The following is a 13,268-nucleotide window of genomic DNA, read 5'->3' on the forward strand; positions in this document are numbered from 1 at the left end:
AAAACCTCTGTTTTGAACTTAACAGGTGACCTTGACAGAGCTGTTCTCTCTTAGCCTCAACCCCTGATATGCAATATGGAGTATGCAATACTGGCCTACTTTACTACACTAATATGAGACTAGCTGAGAAAATCCATATGTATCACTTTAGTGGTCTGAGTAGAACAGCTAGATTTTAGTCCAGTAGCGCTTTAGAGACCAACATTTTCGGGGTATGAGTTTTTGAGAGTCAAAATTCCCTTCATAAACTTGTCGGTCTGTAAATCTTGTTCTCTAAAGTGCTACTGGATTTGAATCTAGCTCTTGGTCATCTAAGAAATTCATAAACGCTAAGCATTTTTTTTAGAGGAAATAAGCTAATTTGTATCATGTGGATTGGATGGCACTAGTTATGGTAGCAATCAATGTTCCCTCTAAGCTGCAGAGTCTTGTGAGCAAAAATTCTACTTTGTGAGTTACTGGCATTAAAGTTGTGAGTTACTGGCATTAAAGTTGTGAGCTACTGCATAACTAATTGTACTCTGGTGTCATCCTTCCTGAGCAAAGACAAAAATCTGTGAGCTGGAGGCTAAAAATCTGTGAGCTAGCTCACACGAACTCAGCTTAGAAGAAACACTGGTAGCAATGTGCCCCTGCAAGTAGAGACGTGTCCTATTAATATTAGTGAAGTTCTGTGACCCAAACCCTGCCCTGCATAGTGTTAGGGTTGCCAATCCCCAGGTGAGGCAGGGGATCCCCCAGTTTGGAGGCCCTCCTCCTGCTTCAGGGTCATCAGAAAGCAGGGGGGGGATGTTTGCTTGGCACTCCATTATTCCCTATGGAGACCGCTTTCCATAGGATATAATGGAGGATTGATCTCTGGGGGGCCTGTTTTATGGACCTCCATAGAGATGCATGTTTAACTACATTCTAAGTCACACACCCTGGTCCTATTCATGTTTACCCACATGTAAGTCCTACTAGTTGGGCTTATTCCCAAACAAATGTGCATAGAATTGGGATATTACTATTCTGTGAGTAATGGGTAACCATTTGAGTTAGTTTGAATAAGAGTGTACAGTGTACCTTTTATGGGGGAAAGTGACCATGTCAGATTCTAGTGTTCCATGCTATGCTATTTGGATTTGTAAAACAGCATATTTGACATTTCCTGTATTTGAGTAGAGGCCTACTCAAATTATTATTATTGTTTTGTTACAGGTGGACCAGTCTCTAAAAATATTTAACTATTTATTTTGAGAAATTTCTCTTCTCCAAAAGACCTGTCAGTGTAGAGAGATAATTAACTGATGATAGCCAGTTTTGTTTTGAAGAAACCCTCCTTAGTAAAATGTTTTAAATGTTCAGTGAAACTAGCGTTAGCTTTGCTCTAGTTAACCTTTTTCCTTTCATAAGTGGCGTTCTTTTGCTATGTCCAGCTGATCACAAAGAGTGTTAAAATGTCTGCCTCATCATGATTGTGAGAGGCACAATTGCTTGAGTTTTCTGTGAAGAGATATTCTCCCTTCATTTGACCTGACAGGCCGTATTGAATATTTCAGCAGATCCAAAAGCCATATTCTGCTTTGCTAGAGAACAAATAAAATGAGGGTGCTAAATGGGAGGCAAGGAAGTTTTTATTTATGGATGCAGTATGGTCTGTGTTTAAGTACAGTGTTTGTTATTTGTCTAGGTGAAAAACGTATGCATTTCTATGAGCTACTTGTAAATGGACTCTACACTCCTCAGACCCTTCCTGTAGACAATGAGCCAGACGCTTCACCCACTGTGAATGAAACTCTACAGGTATCTTTGACTCAGTTGTTTTTAATAGTATGCACTTTAGTTTGATAGTATGTTTCAAGCTTATCTCCATTTATAATTAATGGCTGGTTGTTTGTCTCCTTTAGGAGATTGTTCTTTACATTCTTGTCCAGATAGCTGCCACTTCCGATGTCCCTTTTTGGGGTAATCCTGTTGAAGGAATCCTGTTGAAGTTTCAGTCCCTCGGAGCCTCCAGTGCGGGGACTTACCTCGTGATGACATCACCTGCGAGCGATGTCATTGCACCAGTGACGTCACATGGCAGCCACTCTAGGCATATCATAGAGTTTTCCTGCCCAAATGGCTAGAGCGTCCAGGAAAACCATAGAGTTTTCCTGGAAATGCCTAGAGTGGCTGCCGCACAACATCGGCAGAGTGATGACTTCACTCGCAGGTGACATCATTGCACTGGTGACGTCGGGGGAGGTTCCCCATGGTGACCCAATGTGGGTAAGCAGGTTGGGAACCTTTCGGGTGGGGGATTCCCCACCTGGATGGGGGGCTCGGCAGCCCTAGCTATACCTGAAACTTTGATCCAATCTACAGGACCGAGCCCTTAGATTCTGACTATGGCAGTTAACAGGATACTTTGTTGTTAACCTGTGCATAGAGATTGACAGAGACACATTGATCCTTATCAGTGCTAGTTAAGTTCCCAAGTTTTAATCCATTTAGAAGTTAGATTAATCTAGCAAAGCGTTGGATGAGCAGTTAGTGGGGCTACAAATTTGTTTGCTTTTTAAAGCTATTTTAGTTCAGGAGTGTTGCTATAGTAGAACATTAAATATAAAAATACACAAAATAGCCTTGAAGCTTTGGCAAAACGCACACGTTTTATTTATTTATTGCACTTATATCCTGCCCTATCCCATGGTGGGTTCAGGGCAGCTAACAACATAAATAAAATACAATAAATATATAATTTAAACCAGTTAAATGAATCAAGATGGCAGCAAAAACATACATCACTCAGGGCAATCCAATATGCTGCCTGTTAGATTTCAGCAGGATAGCAAGCCTGGGTCCATGGCATTTGTTACTGTTGGTCAGGAAATGTCACAGAACCAGAGCAAGATCTGTGTTGGATGATTTCTGGGCACAGTGTGTGATGTTAGTGTGATGTTTTGTTTTTTTATAAACACTATCAGAATGTTTAAATCTTTTGCTGAGCAATTTGTGTAGATTTCTATAAATAAATATCGTAACAAAATAAACAGCTTATGATTTTTGTGACTTGATGAGTACTGGGAATGAAAGGGGCTGGGTTAGATTTAATCACTGGCTATTTGTCTTGTCTACTTGTACAGATTCCCCATTGGGACTGGAAAGACTCTGTCCTGTATAATTCTAAGCATGTTTATTTGGAAGCCAGTCCCTGCAAGGCGTGCATAGGATAGCCATCTTTCTAAGTGGTTAAAAGTTTATTCTTTGAAGGGGTGATTGAAATATCTATTGCTCAGAAATCTTTAAAAAGCAGATATCTCCCAGAATTTTCAGTGCCTTTTTGCTAAGCTTTTGTTCTGTCTACTCAAGATGTTTTTGTATACTTTAATTCCGCACTTCAAAACCAAAAAACAAGCTGGTGACATGTAAAATAAACTATTTTGTCGTTTTTGTTTATGTGGAATGTCTTTTGTCAAGTGTAGGTAGTTTGTCTAAAAAAGCAGAGTAATTTCTGCTTCTGTTATCGCTGCTGCTCATGAGCAGTTCATGTCTTTTCAGAACCCTAGTCTAGTTAATTTTACCATTTGTCTCTTTGTGTAACTTTCGTGACAAGTAGCATATTTGACTCTGTTTTGTGACATTACTCAAAACTGTAAGTTCCTCTTTGTTGGGGAATATGTGTTTTTTAGTGCAGGTACTTGATACCTAAACTATCTGATACTACTGATATATTATCACTAAACTGTGTTAATTTCGTGCTTTTCCTCTTTACTTTTTAACCCTGTCTCAATCAACAACTTCATGCTGGGTTTATTTGTGCAGAAAGGGAATAATAGAGTGTTCTAATTATCCGTCCCTTGTGGCAACACCTTAAGTGAGTGGCTAAATCACTGACATTCATTTCTTCAACAGAGAATAAGGGAGTGGAATAAATCACAAGTTTTCAGTTGAATCTCATGGTTACTTAATGCCCTCTTTTCAGAGTTTGGCTTTGTTGATCACGGCTTTGCAATTACTGTGCTAGATTTAAGGTAAATTCACACTGTGGACCCATGAAAATTGGTGATTGGTGCTTTTTATAGGTGCTGCTTAGTCAAATCTACATTAGGTATGCTGTCAGCATTGTTCTGAAGTTTTTTATGTTATCTTTTTCTGAACTTCAGACTCAAAAGCAGCCTGTTTAGAAAGACTGGTGAAGAAGGCTTCAAAGTAAATTTTAATTGAGGAAAAGCAGTTGACTCTGCTTGTGGTTCCTAAAAAAAAATCCACATCTGGAAACATTCCAGGTTGTCCTTGTATGTCTGTGTTCAAAGATTGTTTTATTTTCATTTTACCATTCAGACCCATCCTCTTCTAAAGGGAGTATGTTTAATTAAGCTTCTCTTTCCCACCTTAATCAGAGTAAAAAACAATGTTTGTAGATGAGATAAAAGGGTGGGTCCAGAAACGTTCTGTCTTGTGTTGAGTCCTGAGAGATTCAGACTGTGACTGAGATCTGCTGCTTGACTCTAGTTGCCAGAACTAGGAAGTGTGTCTACATATGTCAGTCTGTCTTTTGTTAAGTAATCCTTGCTGTTACCCATTTACTGCTGGGAGGGAACATTTGTCAACTGCTGCTGAAACCACATGCAGGCAGGTGGGCTGCTAAACTGGCATAATGAGAAAACCAATATTTTGATCTGTGAGTGATGGTTGGTTAACCCCTGAAGCTCACTGGTTTGAGTGATTAGTATCAGGGTTTTTTTCCAGTAATGTTGATCAGATCTTTTAATAGAAACTTATACTTTTAAATTGATTTATGTAGGCTCACCTTTCTGTTGAGCCTTGATGGACTGTATGTGTGTTTATTACCACAGTAAGCGCCGAGAGGATCAAGATTAGGCAAACAATAGAAAGGAAAGTTGAGACAGTGCAAAGTACCCAGAGTAGATGGAGCTAAGCGCTTTCTAAAACTTCATTCGTACCCCACCTTTTTCCCTAGTGGGGAGCCAAAGCGCTTTCTAAAACTTCATTCATACCCCACCTTTCTCCCTAGTGGGGAGCCAAAGGATCTTACGTTGTTCTCCTTCCCTTCATTTTATGCTCACAACATCCCTGTGATGTAGGTTAGGCTGAGAGTGGATGACTGGCCAAGACCACTGTGGCCCCACGGGGTGGGGTGTGTGTGTGAAGTGGGACATTGTAAATGTCTCCATGGTCAGCGGAGACTCACCCAGACTCAGTCTGGCTCATTAAAATTCCCTTTACTGCAAAGAGCCATGTTCACACAGGTGTCCACACAAGCATGGCTCCCATCATGCACCTCCTTTGCCCCTTTAAAACATCAGAGGGCTGAGCTGTGCCTCTGCTGTGGGGTGCAGTTCCCTAGGCCTGCCCAGCTCTGGTTGCCGTATCTAGGCCAGGGCCACAGCTCCTCCTCTAGGCTCTTCTTCCTCCCTTCTTAGCCTTTCCCAGCCAGCTTGGTTTCCTCTCCTCCCTTGTCTCTCCTGATGTCACTCTTTTTATCCCTAAGGTTCCAGCCTTGTAGGGTTGCCAATCCCCAGGTTGGGTTAGGGGATCCCCCAGTTTGAAGCCCCTCCACCCACTTCAGGGTCATCAGAAAGTGGGGTGGGGAATGTCTGCTGGGCACTCCATTATTCCCTATGGAGACCAATTCCCAGAGGGTATAATGGTTAATTGGTCTGTGGGTATTTGGGGCTCGCCCGGGGGGGGGGGGGTGTTCTTTGAAGTAGAGGCACCAAATTTGCAGCACAGCATCCAAGCCTCTTCTCAAAAGACCTCCAAGTTTCAAAAAAATTGGACCGGGGGTCCAGTTCTGTGAGACCCCAAAGAAAGTGCCTCTAGCCTTCATTATTCCCAATGGAGGGAAGGCATTAAAAAGGTGTGAGGTCCCTTTAAATGTGACAGCCAGAACTTCCTTTGGAGTTCAGTTATGCTTCTTGTCACAACCTTGTTCCTGGCTCCAAACCCAATGTCTCCTGGCTCCACCCCCAAAGTCCCCAAATATTTCTTGAATTGGACCTGGCAACCCTACAGCCTTGATGGCCAAGCCCAGCACTGCTCCTCCCTTCTCTGAGCCTTGCTCATCCCTTAACCCTTTCCTTGTCTTGCCCTACCCCAGCTGGGTTTGCATAGGGCTATCTAAGGACTCTTACTGCACACCTTGCCCCCAGCCATGCCCTGGGGGCAAGCAAACCTCCTGACCCTGCTGTGATACTCAGCAGCTGTTTGGTTGTGGGGAGGGGGTGACTCTCCTGCAGGCAGCCCACCCCCATTCCTGCTAAAGCCGTCATGCTGTTATAGCCTTCCAGAGTGGTGCTCTACCTTGTGCTGGAGCAGCTGCTGCCTGTAGCCCAGTAGCTGGAGCACACTTTAACCTCCCCTGCTACCTCTGTGTCACACAGCAAACTTCCATGGCAGAACTCGGATTTGAACCTGTGCCTCCCATATAGTAAGACTGTAACTCGGTAATGACATAGAGTTATTTTATTTCTATAATACAGATTCTCTTATCAAATACATCTGATACAAGCCCATTAAGCAAAAATTTCAGCTTTAAGACTTGAGGAAAGATTTAGTAACAATGTATGCATTTACATACTTTTATGCCCCTCAGACATTTCAAAAATCCCACTGCATTCTTATTTTTTTTTATAAAAGACTGTTGTGAATGAGAATCCACAACACACGTATGTGTTCTGTTAATTGTTCTAATAAATATTGAGAGACATTAGCCTATATCTTTGTGTTTCCTTTTTTTGCAGCTGGCTGATACCCTGAAACGCCTAAAAGACAGTAGCCTTTCTTCTGTGGGATCATCGGCTACCCCAAACAGTAGCACCCCATTTTCCCAGGATACGGCCTTTTCTAGTAGTCGGCAAGACACCCCAAACTCCTTTGTCCAATTTACCCCTCAGTCCCAGGGAACCCCTCTCACCCCGCGCATGGGGACTCCCTTTTCCCAAGACTCGGCATACTCTAGTCGTCAGACGACACCATCTTACCATTTCAGACAAGACTCTGGGTATAAGCCCAGAAGACATGAAACAAAATTTACTGATGCCTACAACAGACGTCCAGGACACCACTATGTTCATAATTCTGCAGGTGCTTTTCGAGGATCAGAGCATCAATTTAGCACCTTCAAACCCCATCAGCAAGAGACGGTGCAATATTCCCACACTCCTCCTTTGAGTCACTCGGGGTCTTCGACTTACAAATCAGCCTTCTCTCCATACCAGGCACCAACCACGTACCCTCCACCTGAAGAACCACCCCTTCCTCAAACTTCCAGAGAAGTCGAGTACCAGCGGCCTCCACTGCCTCCTGATGAGTCACCTGTCAAAAGCAGCACTGCTACCACCCCTGATTTTGTTCCTGTGAAGGAAAAGCCTGAGGAACCCCCGCCCCTCCCGGAGGCAAACAGTCTTAATGAGCCAGCTGTGGTACCCTTCTCACAGACTCCAGAAAGGAGTGAGACCCCAGGCACCCCAACCATGGAACCTGATGTTCAACATAACAGTTTGGACTCAAGGATTGAGATGCTTTTGAAAGAGCAGAGAACAAAGCTCTATTTTCTCAGTGAGCATGACTCAGACAATGAGATTCGAATGGAAGGAAGTCCAATCTCTTCTTCCTCCTCCCAGCTCTCCCCGATCCCAACATTTGGTTCCAGCTCTCAGCCCAGTCACAGAGCACAAACTCCATCCTCACGTCCTTCCAGCACTGGCTTGGAGGACATTAGCCCAACGCCATTACCCGATTCTGATGATGATGAGCCAATTCTTGGAATGGCTTCTCAGTGTCAGAATTCAAGAGGAACATCAGATACCGCTATGGCTTCTGCTGACCAGCTGTGTAGAACATCTAAAATTGAGTCTTCTGAGACGAAAGAAATGCTGCCTGGTAACCAGAGTCCAGTATCAGAAAAAATGGAAGAGGTAAGCAATTTAGATCAGCTATATTTGTCTGTCATAGGTATGGTGAACCTCTCCTCTGGGATTTGCTCTGTTGATTTAAAATTAGTTGGTGAGCTGTCCATATGGATGGATGGATGGTTGGATGGATAGGTATAGATATATAGTTAGTATGCTTACTGGTTCCCATGCACATGCAGTCTTTCATTTGTAAACTGGGAGCCTCATACCTGTGTGGAAGCTACGTGATTGACCTTAAGAAATTGGGATTGGTTAGGGTTAAGTGGTGGTTTCATCAGTGCTCAGTGACATTCATCTGGAGTCAGCTTACAGACATAGGGAAGGGAAATGCCTCCCCTGATGCATGATAACTACCTCTGTGATGTAAACAGTCTGGGGTTTGAATGAGGTCCTTCTGTCCACCAGGTTGGTTGGCTGAGCTATGCTAGAATTACTGCATTGGGAAAGAATGGGTGGAAAAGTCTGTGTGCTTGCCTATGCTGTTTGTATGCCTGCTGTGGGAAACCATCTTTGGTCAGGGCATGTCTGTGTCACACACCTGGCTGTCACAGTTGACAGATAGGACTGCATACATAGAATGAATTAGCAGGGAAACTGGAATATGTGTGAAGGGTTAAATGGAAAGGAAAAGGTGTGATTCTTCAGCACAAGATACTGCTTTTCTCTTCTCTTCACCCTCCCAAATTATAAAGCACAGTTCTTTAATCTCTGTGCTTCCCTGTGCTGGAGAGTTTTTTGCCACCTTCTAGGCATGGAGCAGGGGACACTGGGGGGGTGGGGGGGGGAGGTATCTCCTGCACTGTGCAGGGGGCTGGACTAGTTGACCCTGGAGGTACCTTCCAACTTTATAATTCAGCATTTCTCTGAATTTTGTTAAAAGTTGATATTGACAAAGCCCTAGTGTGTGTAAAATGCAATGTTTCAGTGAAATTAAGAGTGCTGCTGTCTGAAAACTTAACATTTCTTCCCCCTCCCCTTGCAATTAATAGCTAAGTTGCTCTTTATTATTTTGTAATTAGCTAACGTACTACTAGCTGGCTGTGTCTGGCATACCCTGTACAGATGGGGTGGGGAGAGGAGAGCAAAGGAAGCTCCTTATGGCTTTGGAAATGGGTTTGATGGGGGAAGGAGCATGAGCTTTGTTACTGCTGCCAGCTGTTGCATTCACACGTGCAATTTGCAAAGACTAGATGGTAAAGCTATCTGCTGTGTCAAGAGATAGTTACCTATTGACCAGTTTTACTTTCTGAAGAATGTGTAGGCGTGCCAGATAAATCTAATAAGACATGAAATATTCAATGTGTATCAAAACGTTAAAGAACAGGAATGCTGCATTAGTTGGTATTAAGCCCCACTGAACTTGTGTGGGACTTGGTTCCAAGCAAGTAAGTTTGTATAAGTATCCCTTAAACATGTCCACTTAACAGTAAAAGAGAGAGAGATCCAGGTGGGTAGCCATGTTGGTCTGAAGTGACACAGTTGAGTCCAATGGCACCTTTAAGACCAACAAAGTGCTAGCACGTTAAAACTCATACAGTGAATAAAACTTTGTTGGTCTTAAAGGTGCCACTGGACTCTCTCTTTAGTGAAAGAGAGAGGGAGCCTTATAAAACCCACATTTCTTTGATTTTTTTTAGTTCTGTTGGTACATTCTCTTAGAATGTATACATCAGTGTAGTGAGGGTTTCTGGAGTTTCTTTATCTATAATAATATATAAATGATTAGACAACCCCCCACACACACCTATTTTAAAAGACGGCTGATTCAAGACTTGGGGATTTTTTTTTAAAGGACTGAAGTTAAAATAATGACTACAGAACCAACTGAAACCTGAGCTGTGGCTTTTCCAGCCTGCAAATGAGATGGGAAGGAGTGCCAGGTTTTAGCCTATGAAGGGGTTGGGAGAAGAGAAGCTCATGTTTCAGCCTATTGTGAGTCTGCTGTTCCTAGCCAGTCTTTCAAAGAATTCCTCAGCAAGAGGAGGAAAGCTAGGATCTGGGATTTCTAAAGCATTTGAAGCAGGACAAGAGAAAAGACTTTAACTGACTCTGCCGCTTTACTAAAAGGAGATTCCATGAATGTCTTTGTTTTCTGCATAATTCATATAATGCAAACAAATGTATATTGTTATATGATATGTCAGTGGACAGCAGTTTCTCTAGTGACGTGCCTGCTGGCTGTAATATCTCAAATGTTTTCAATAACCAAATTAATAATGCTGGGGTGACTTTTTTTCTCTGACTGAAATATATATGTGACCCAGCATTAGCTATTCCAGAGCCTCCGTTTTGTTTCCACCAGCAGTGAATGGGAATGTGACCATTTTTCTGGAAAAAATACTAAGGTGTCTATCAGAATCACTGTGGTTCCCTTTTGGTGGCTATGTTTGTTATTAATTTAAGTAGTACTTTGTCCCTTTTTTAATTCTTACAACAGGAGCGTTAAGTAGCTTAAGCTGATAGATAGTAGTGTTCTCAAGTCTACCCCGTTAACATCATGGTTAAATGGGGGGTCATTCCTCCAAGCCAGTATGTGTGTCAAGAAGTCAGATTATTTTGTCCAGCACAAGAGGCTTGTCCATCCAAGGGACTAAAGTGAGGCATTGAGGCACAGACTACACTGCTCACAGTGTGTCTAGCCAAGTATAGTCCTTGATTCTTCAAGCCCTTGCCTCTTTACTTCCCCTCCTACCCTTTCTTTGGTGTCACACCAACATCTCCACAGGTAGATAATGGATTCAGGTAGAGTGCCATGTTGGTCTGAAGCAGCAGAACAAAGTTTGAGTCCATGGGCACCTTGAAGACCAACAAAGTTTAATTCTAGGTATAAAATTTCATGTGCTTCATCAGATCAGTTCTTGTTGGTCCTAAAGGTGCCACTGGACTCAAGCTTTGTTTTACAGGTAGGTAATATGAGGGTCTTTTTGTCACTTGGGACCAAAAAAAACTTGTTCCTAATTTTGTGCCTTCTTTTGCAATTCTTTCTTTGGCTGTGTCACAGAATTTGGCTGTAGTACGACAACGGAGTAATACACAGTCTTTTTTCCTGTTACATCTCTGATATTAATCTTCTCTTCCAAATATTTATGTTAATGGACATTATCACCATAGAAGCAGAAAGAGGCTGCCAAGTAGGGTTGCTAATCCCCCGTTTGGGGCAGGGGATCCCCCACTTTAGAGGCCCTCCCCTTGCTTCAGGTCAGCAGAAAGTTGGGGGGGAAGGGAAATTATATTCTATGGAAATTATATTCTATGAAGACCAATTCCCATAGGGTATAATGAAGAATAATTCCATGGGTATCTGGGGCTTCGGAGGAGCTGTTTTATTGAGGTAGACACACCAGATTTTCAGCATAGCATCCAGTGTCTCTCCTCAAAACGCCCCCAAAGTTTCAAAAAGTTTGGACTAGAGGATCCAATTCTATGAGCCCCCAAAGAAGGTGCCCCTATCCTTCATTATTTCCAAGTGGAGGGAAGGCATTTAAAAGGCATGCAGTCCCTTTAAATGTGATGGCCAGAACTCCTTTTGGAGTTCAGTTGTGCTTGTCACACCCTTGTTCCTGGCTCCACCCCCAAAGTCCCTAGATATTTATTGAGTCAGACCTAGCAACCCTACTGCCATAAGTGGAATTGTCCTGACTAGTGAATTTCCTCTACGTATTTCAGTGTTTTTGAAAGCGTCCCTCCTGCTGCCCTGCATCCATTGTTGGAAGAAACTGATATAGCAATATTGCATTTAGTTTGTTCCATTCCGCTTCTCTGTTGTCCCTTTTTCCTCTCAGCTGCATGCAATATTCTTCTTCTGCCTCCCATTGTTCAGTGTTGTTTCGTTACATGCTGTTTAACAGATGCTGCAATTCTGCCTTAAAACTGGTTGTTCCAATACTGTAGAGGCTAGGCTACTATATCCATATAGGCTGAAACATTGTTATCTGTTCTTGAAATTGGTCCTTTTGATATTAGCTAGATTGCTTCAGTGCCCCCCCCCACTAAAATTTTTACTTGGCTGGAGATTCAAGCATTTTCTGTTTACCAAAAGGCTTTTGGGCCTTAGCTGTATCCTTTGCTTTTAATAACAGGAGTCCAAGGAGGAACAAATCAAAAGAACACATGGCTAAAACTTTATTGTTGACTGAAGAAAAAATGGGGTTAGCTTGGGCAATGTCAGAGGCTTTCTCAGATCTGTGTTCCTTTGGGCTATTGCATAGGATCTAGTTTCACAAATCCAGAACCTAATTTTCATAAAAGGTAAAGGTAGTCCCCTTGTGCAAGCACCAGCCGTTTCCAACTCTGGGGTGATGTTGCATCACATCTTTTTTATGGGGTGGTTTGCCATTGCCTTCCCCAATTCCCCCCAGCAAGCTGGCTACTCATTTTACTGACCTCCGAAGGATGGAAGGCTGAGTCAACCTTGAGCTGGCTACCTGAACCCAGCTTCTGCTAGGATCGAACTCAGGCCGCGAGCAGAGAGTTCAGACTGCAGTACTGCAGCTTTATCACTCTGTGCCACGGGGCTCTTACAATTTTCATACCACTTGCTAATTATGAAAAGAAAATATATTAATGGTTGCATTATCTATAAGTTGTTTTGTTCTTATTTAACAAGCACACACACACACAAAAAGATGAGGAAGGATAATAGGAAACAACTTTACTGGAGACTTTGCCTCTGTTCAATTAGTCCACAAGTGGATGTTCTTGTTGTTTTGGAGATCTTCAATTGTTTTTCTCCCAAGAGCTGAACCATTGACAGTTAAACAGTAAAAACATGCACCCCTTAGTGTATAGAATTTAGCCACAGTAGAAATGGAGAATCCTCATAGTCAGCTGAAACAAGATTTGGGCTGTTGTTCTGTGCCCAGCTATTTCATATTTGTTTCAGTGATTTTCTGTTAAATTTACTGTCAATTAAGCATCAGTAGGATCACAGCCTTAAAAACAAAACCCAATTTGCTCTTTAGATGCCACTCAGTTTAACTCTTTTTGACTTGCTCGTGTACCACCTAAAATTCCTTCCCAATTCTGAAATCACGAAGCTCATTTTGTATTTCTGGTTTTCTCAGCCTTATTGATAGAGCTGAGGGTTGATACACATTGCCCTTTTATATTTTTTTTAAGGGAGAGACTCTGTTTTTACTACATTAGTTTTGCATTTTGGAATAATTAGGAAATTCAAGCAGGCATGAGATATTTTTCATTAATAATTACTTGCTTTTAGAAGCCAGTTAGTCAAAAGAAACAGAAGATACCAACGGAATACCAATTGGTGTTGCATCCCCCATAGCAAGAGAGAAAGATGCAATACATTTCGTTTTATCCTGTTGTCCTCAGTTCTCAAGTATAAATGGGTGCTCTCCAAACAAG

At 42.4% G+C, this 13,268-nt stretch overlaps 1 protein-coding gene across 1 annotated transcript in view; it reads left to right on the forward strand.

Annotated features, from left to right (window-relative positions):
• SETD1B (SET domain containing 1B, histone lysine methyltransferase) overlaps positions 1–13,268 on the forward strand; it is a 49,407-nt gene that overhangs the window by 4,369 nt on the left and 31,770 nt on the right. The window contains exons 5-6 of the mRNA XM_060250155.1: positions 1,673–1,785; positions 6,732–7,907. Coding sequence (XP_060106138.1) covers positions 1,673–1,785; positions 6,732–7,907 — 1,289 coding nt within the window. The remainder of the gene's footprint in view (positions 1–1,672; positions 1,786–6,731; positions 7,908–13,268) is intronic.

The sequence above is a fragment of the Heteronotia binoei genome, chromosome 11 (assembly GCF_032191835.1).
Source record: "Heteronotia binoei isolate CCM8104 ecotype False Entrance Well chromosome 11, APGP_CSIRO_Hbin_v1, whole genome shotgun sequence".
Lineage (NCBI taxonomy): Eukaryota > Metazoa > Chordata > Lepidosauria > Squamata > Gekkonidae > Heteronotia > Heteronotia binoei.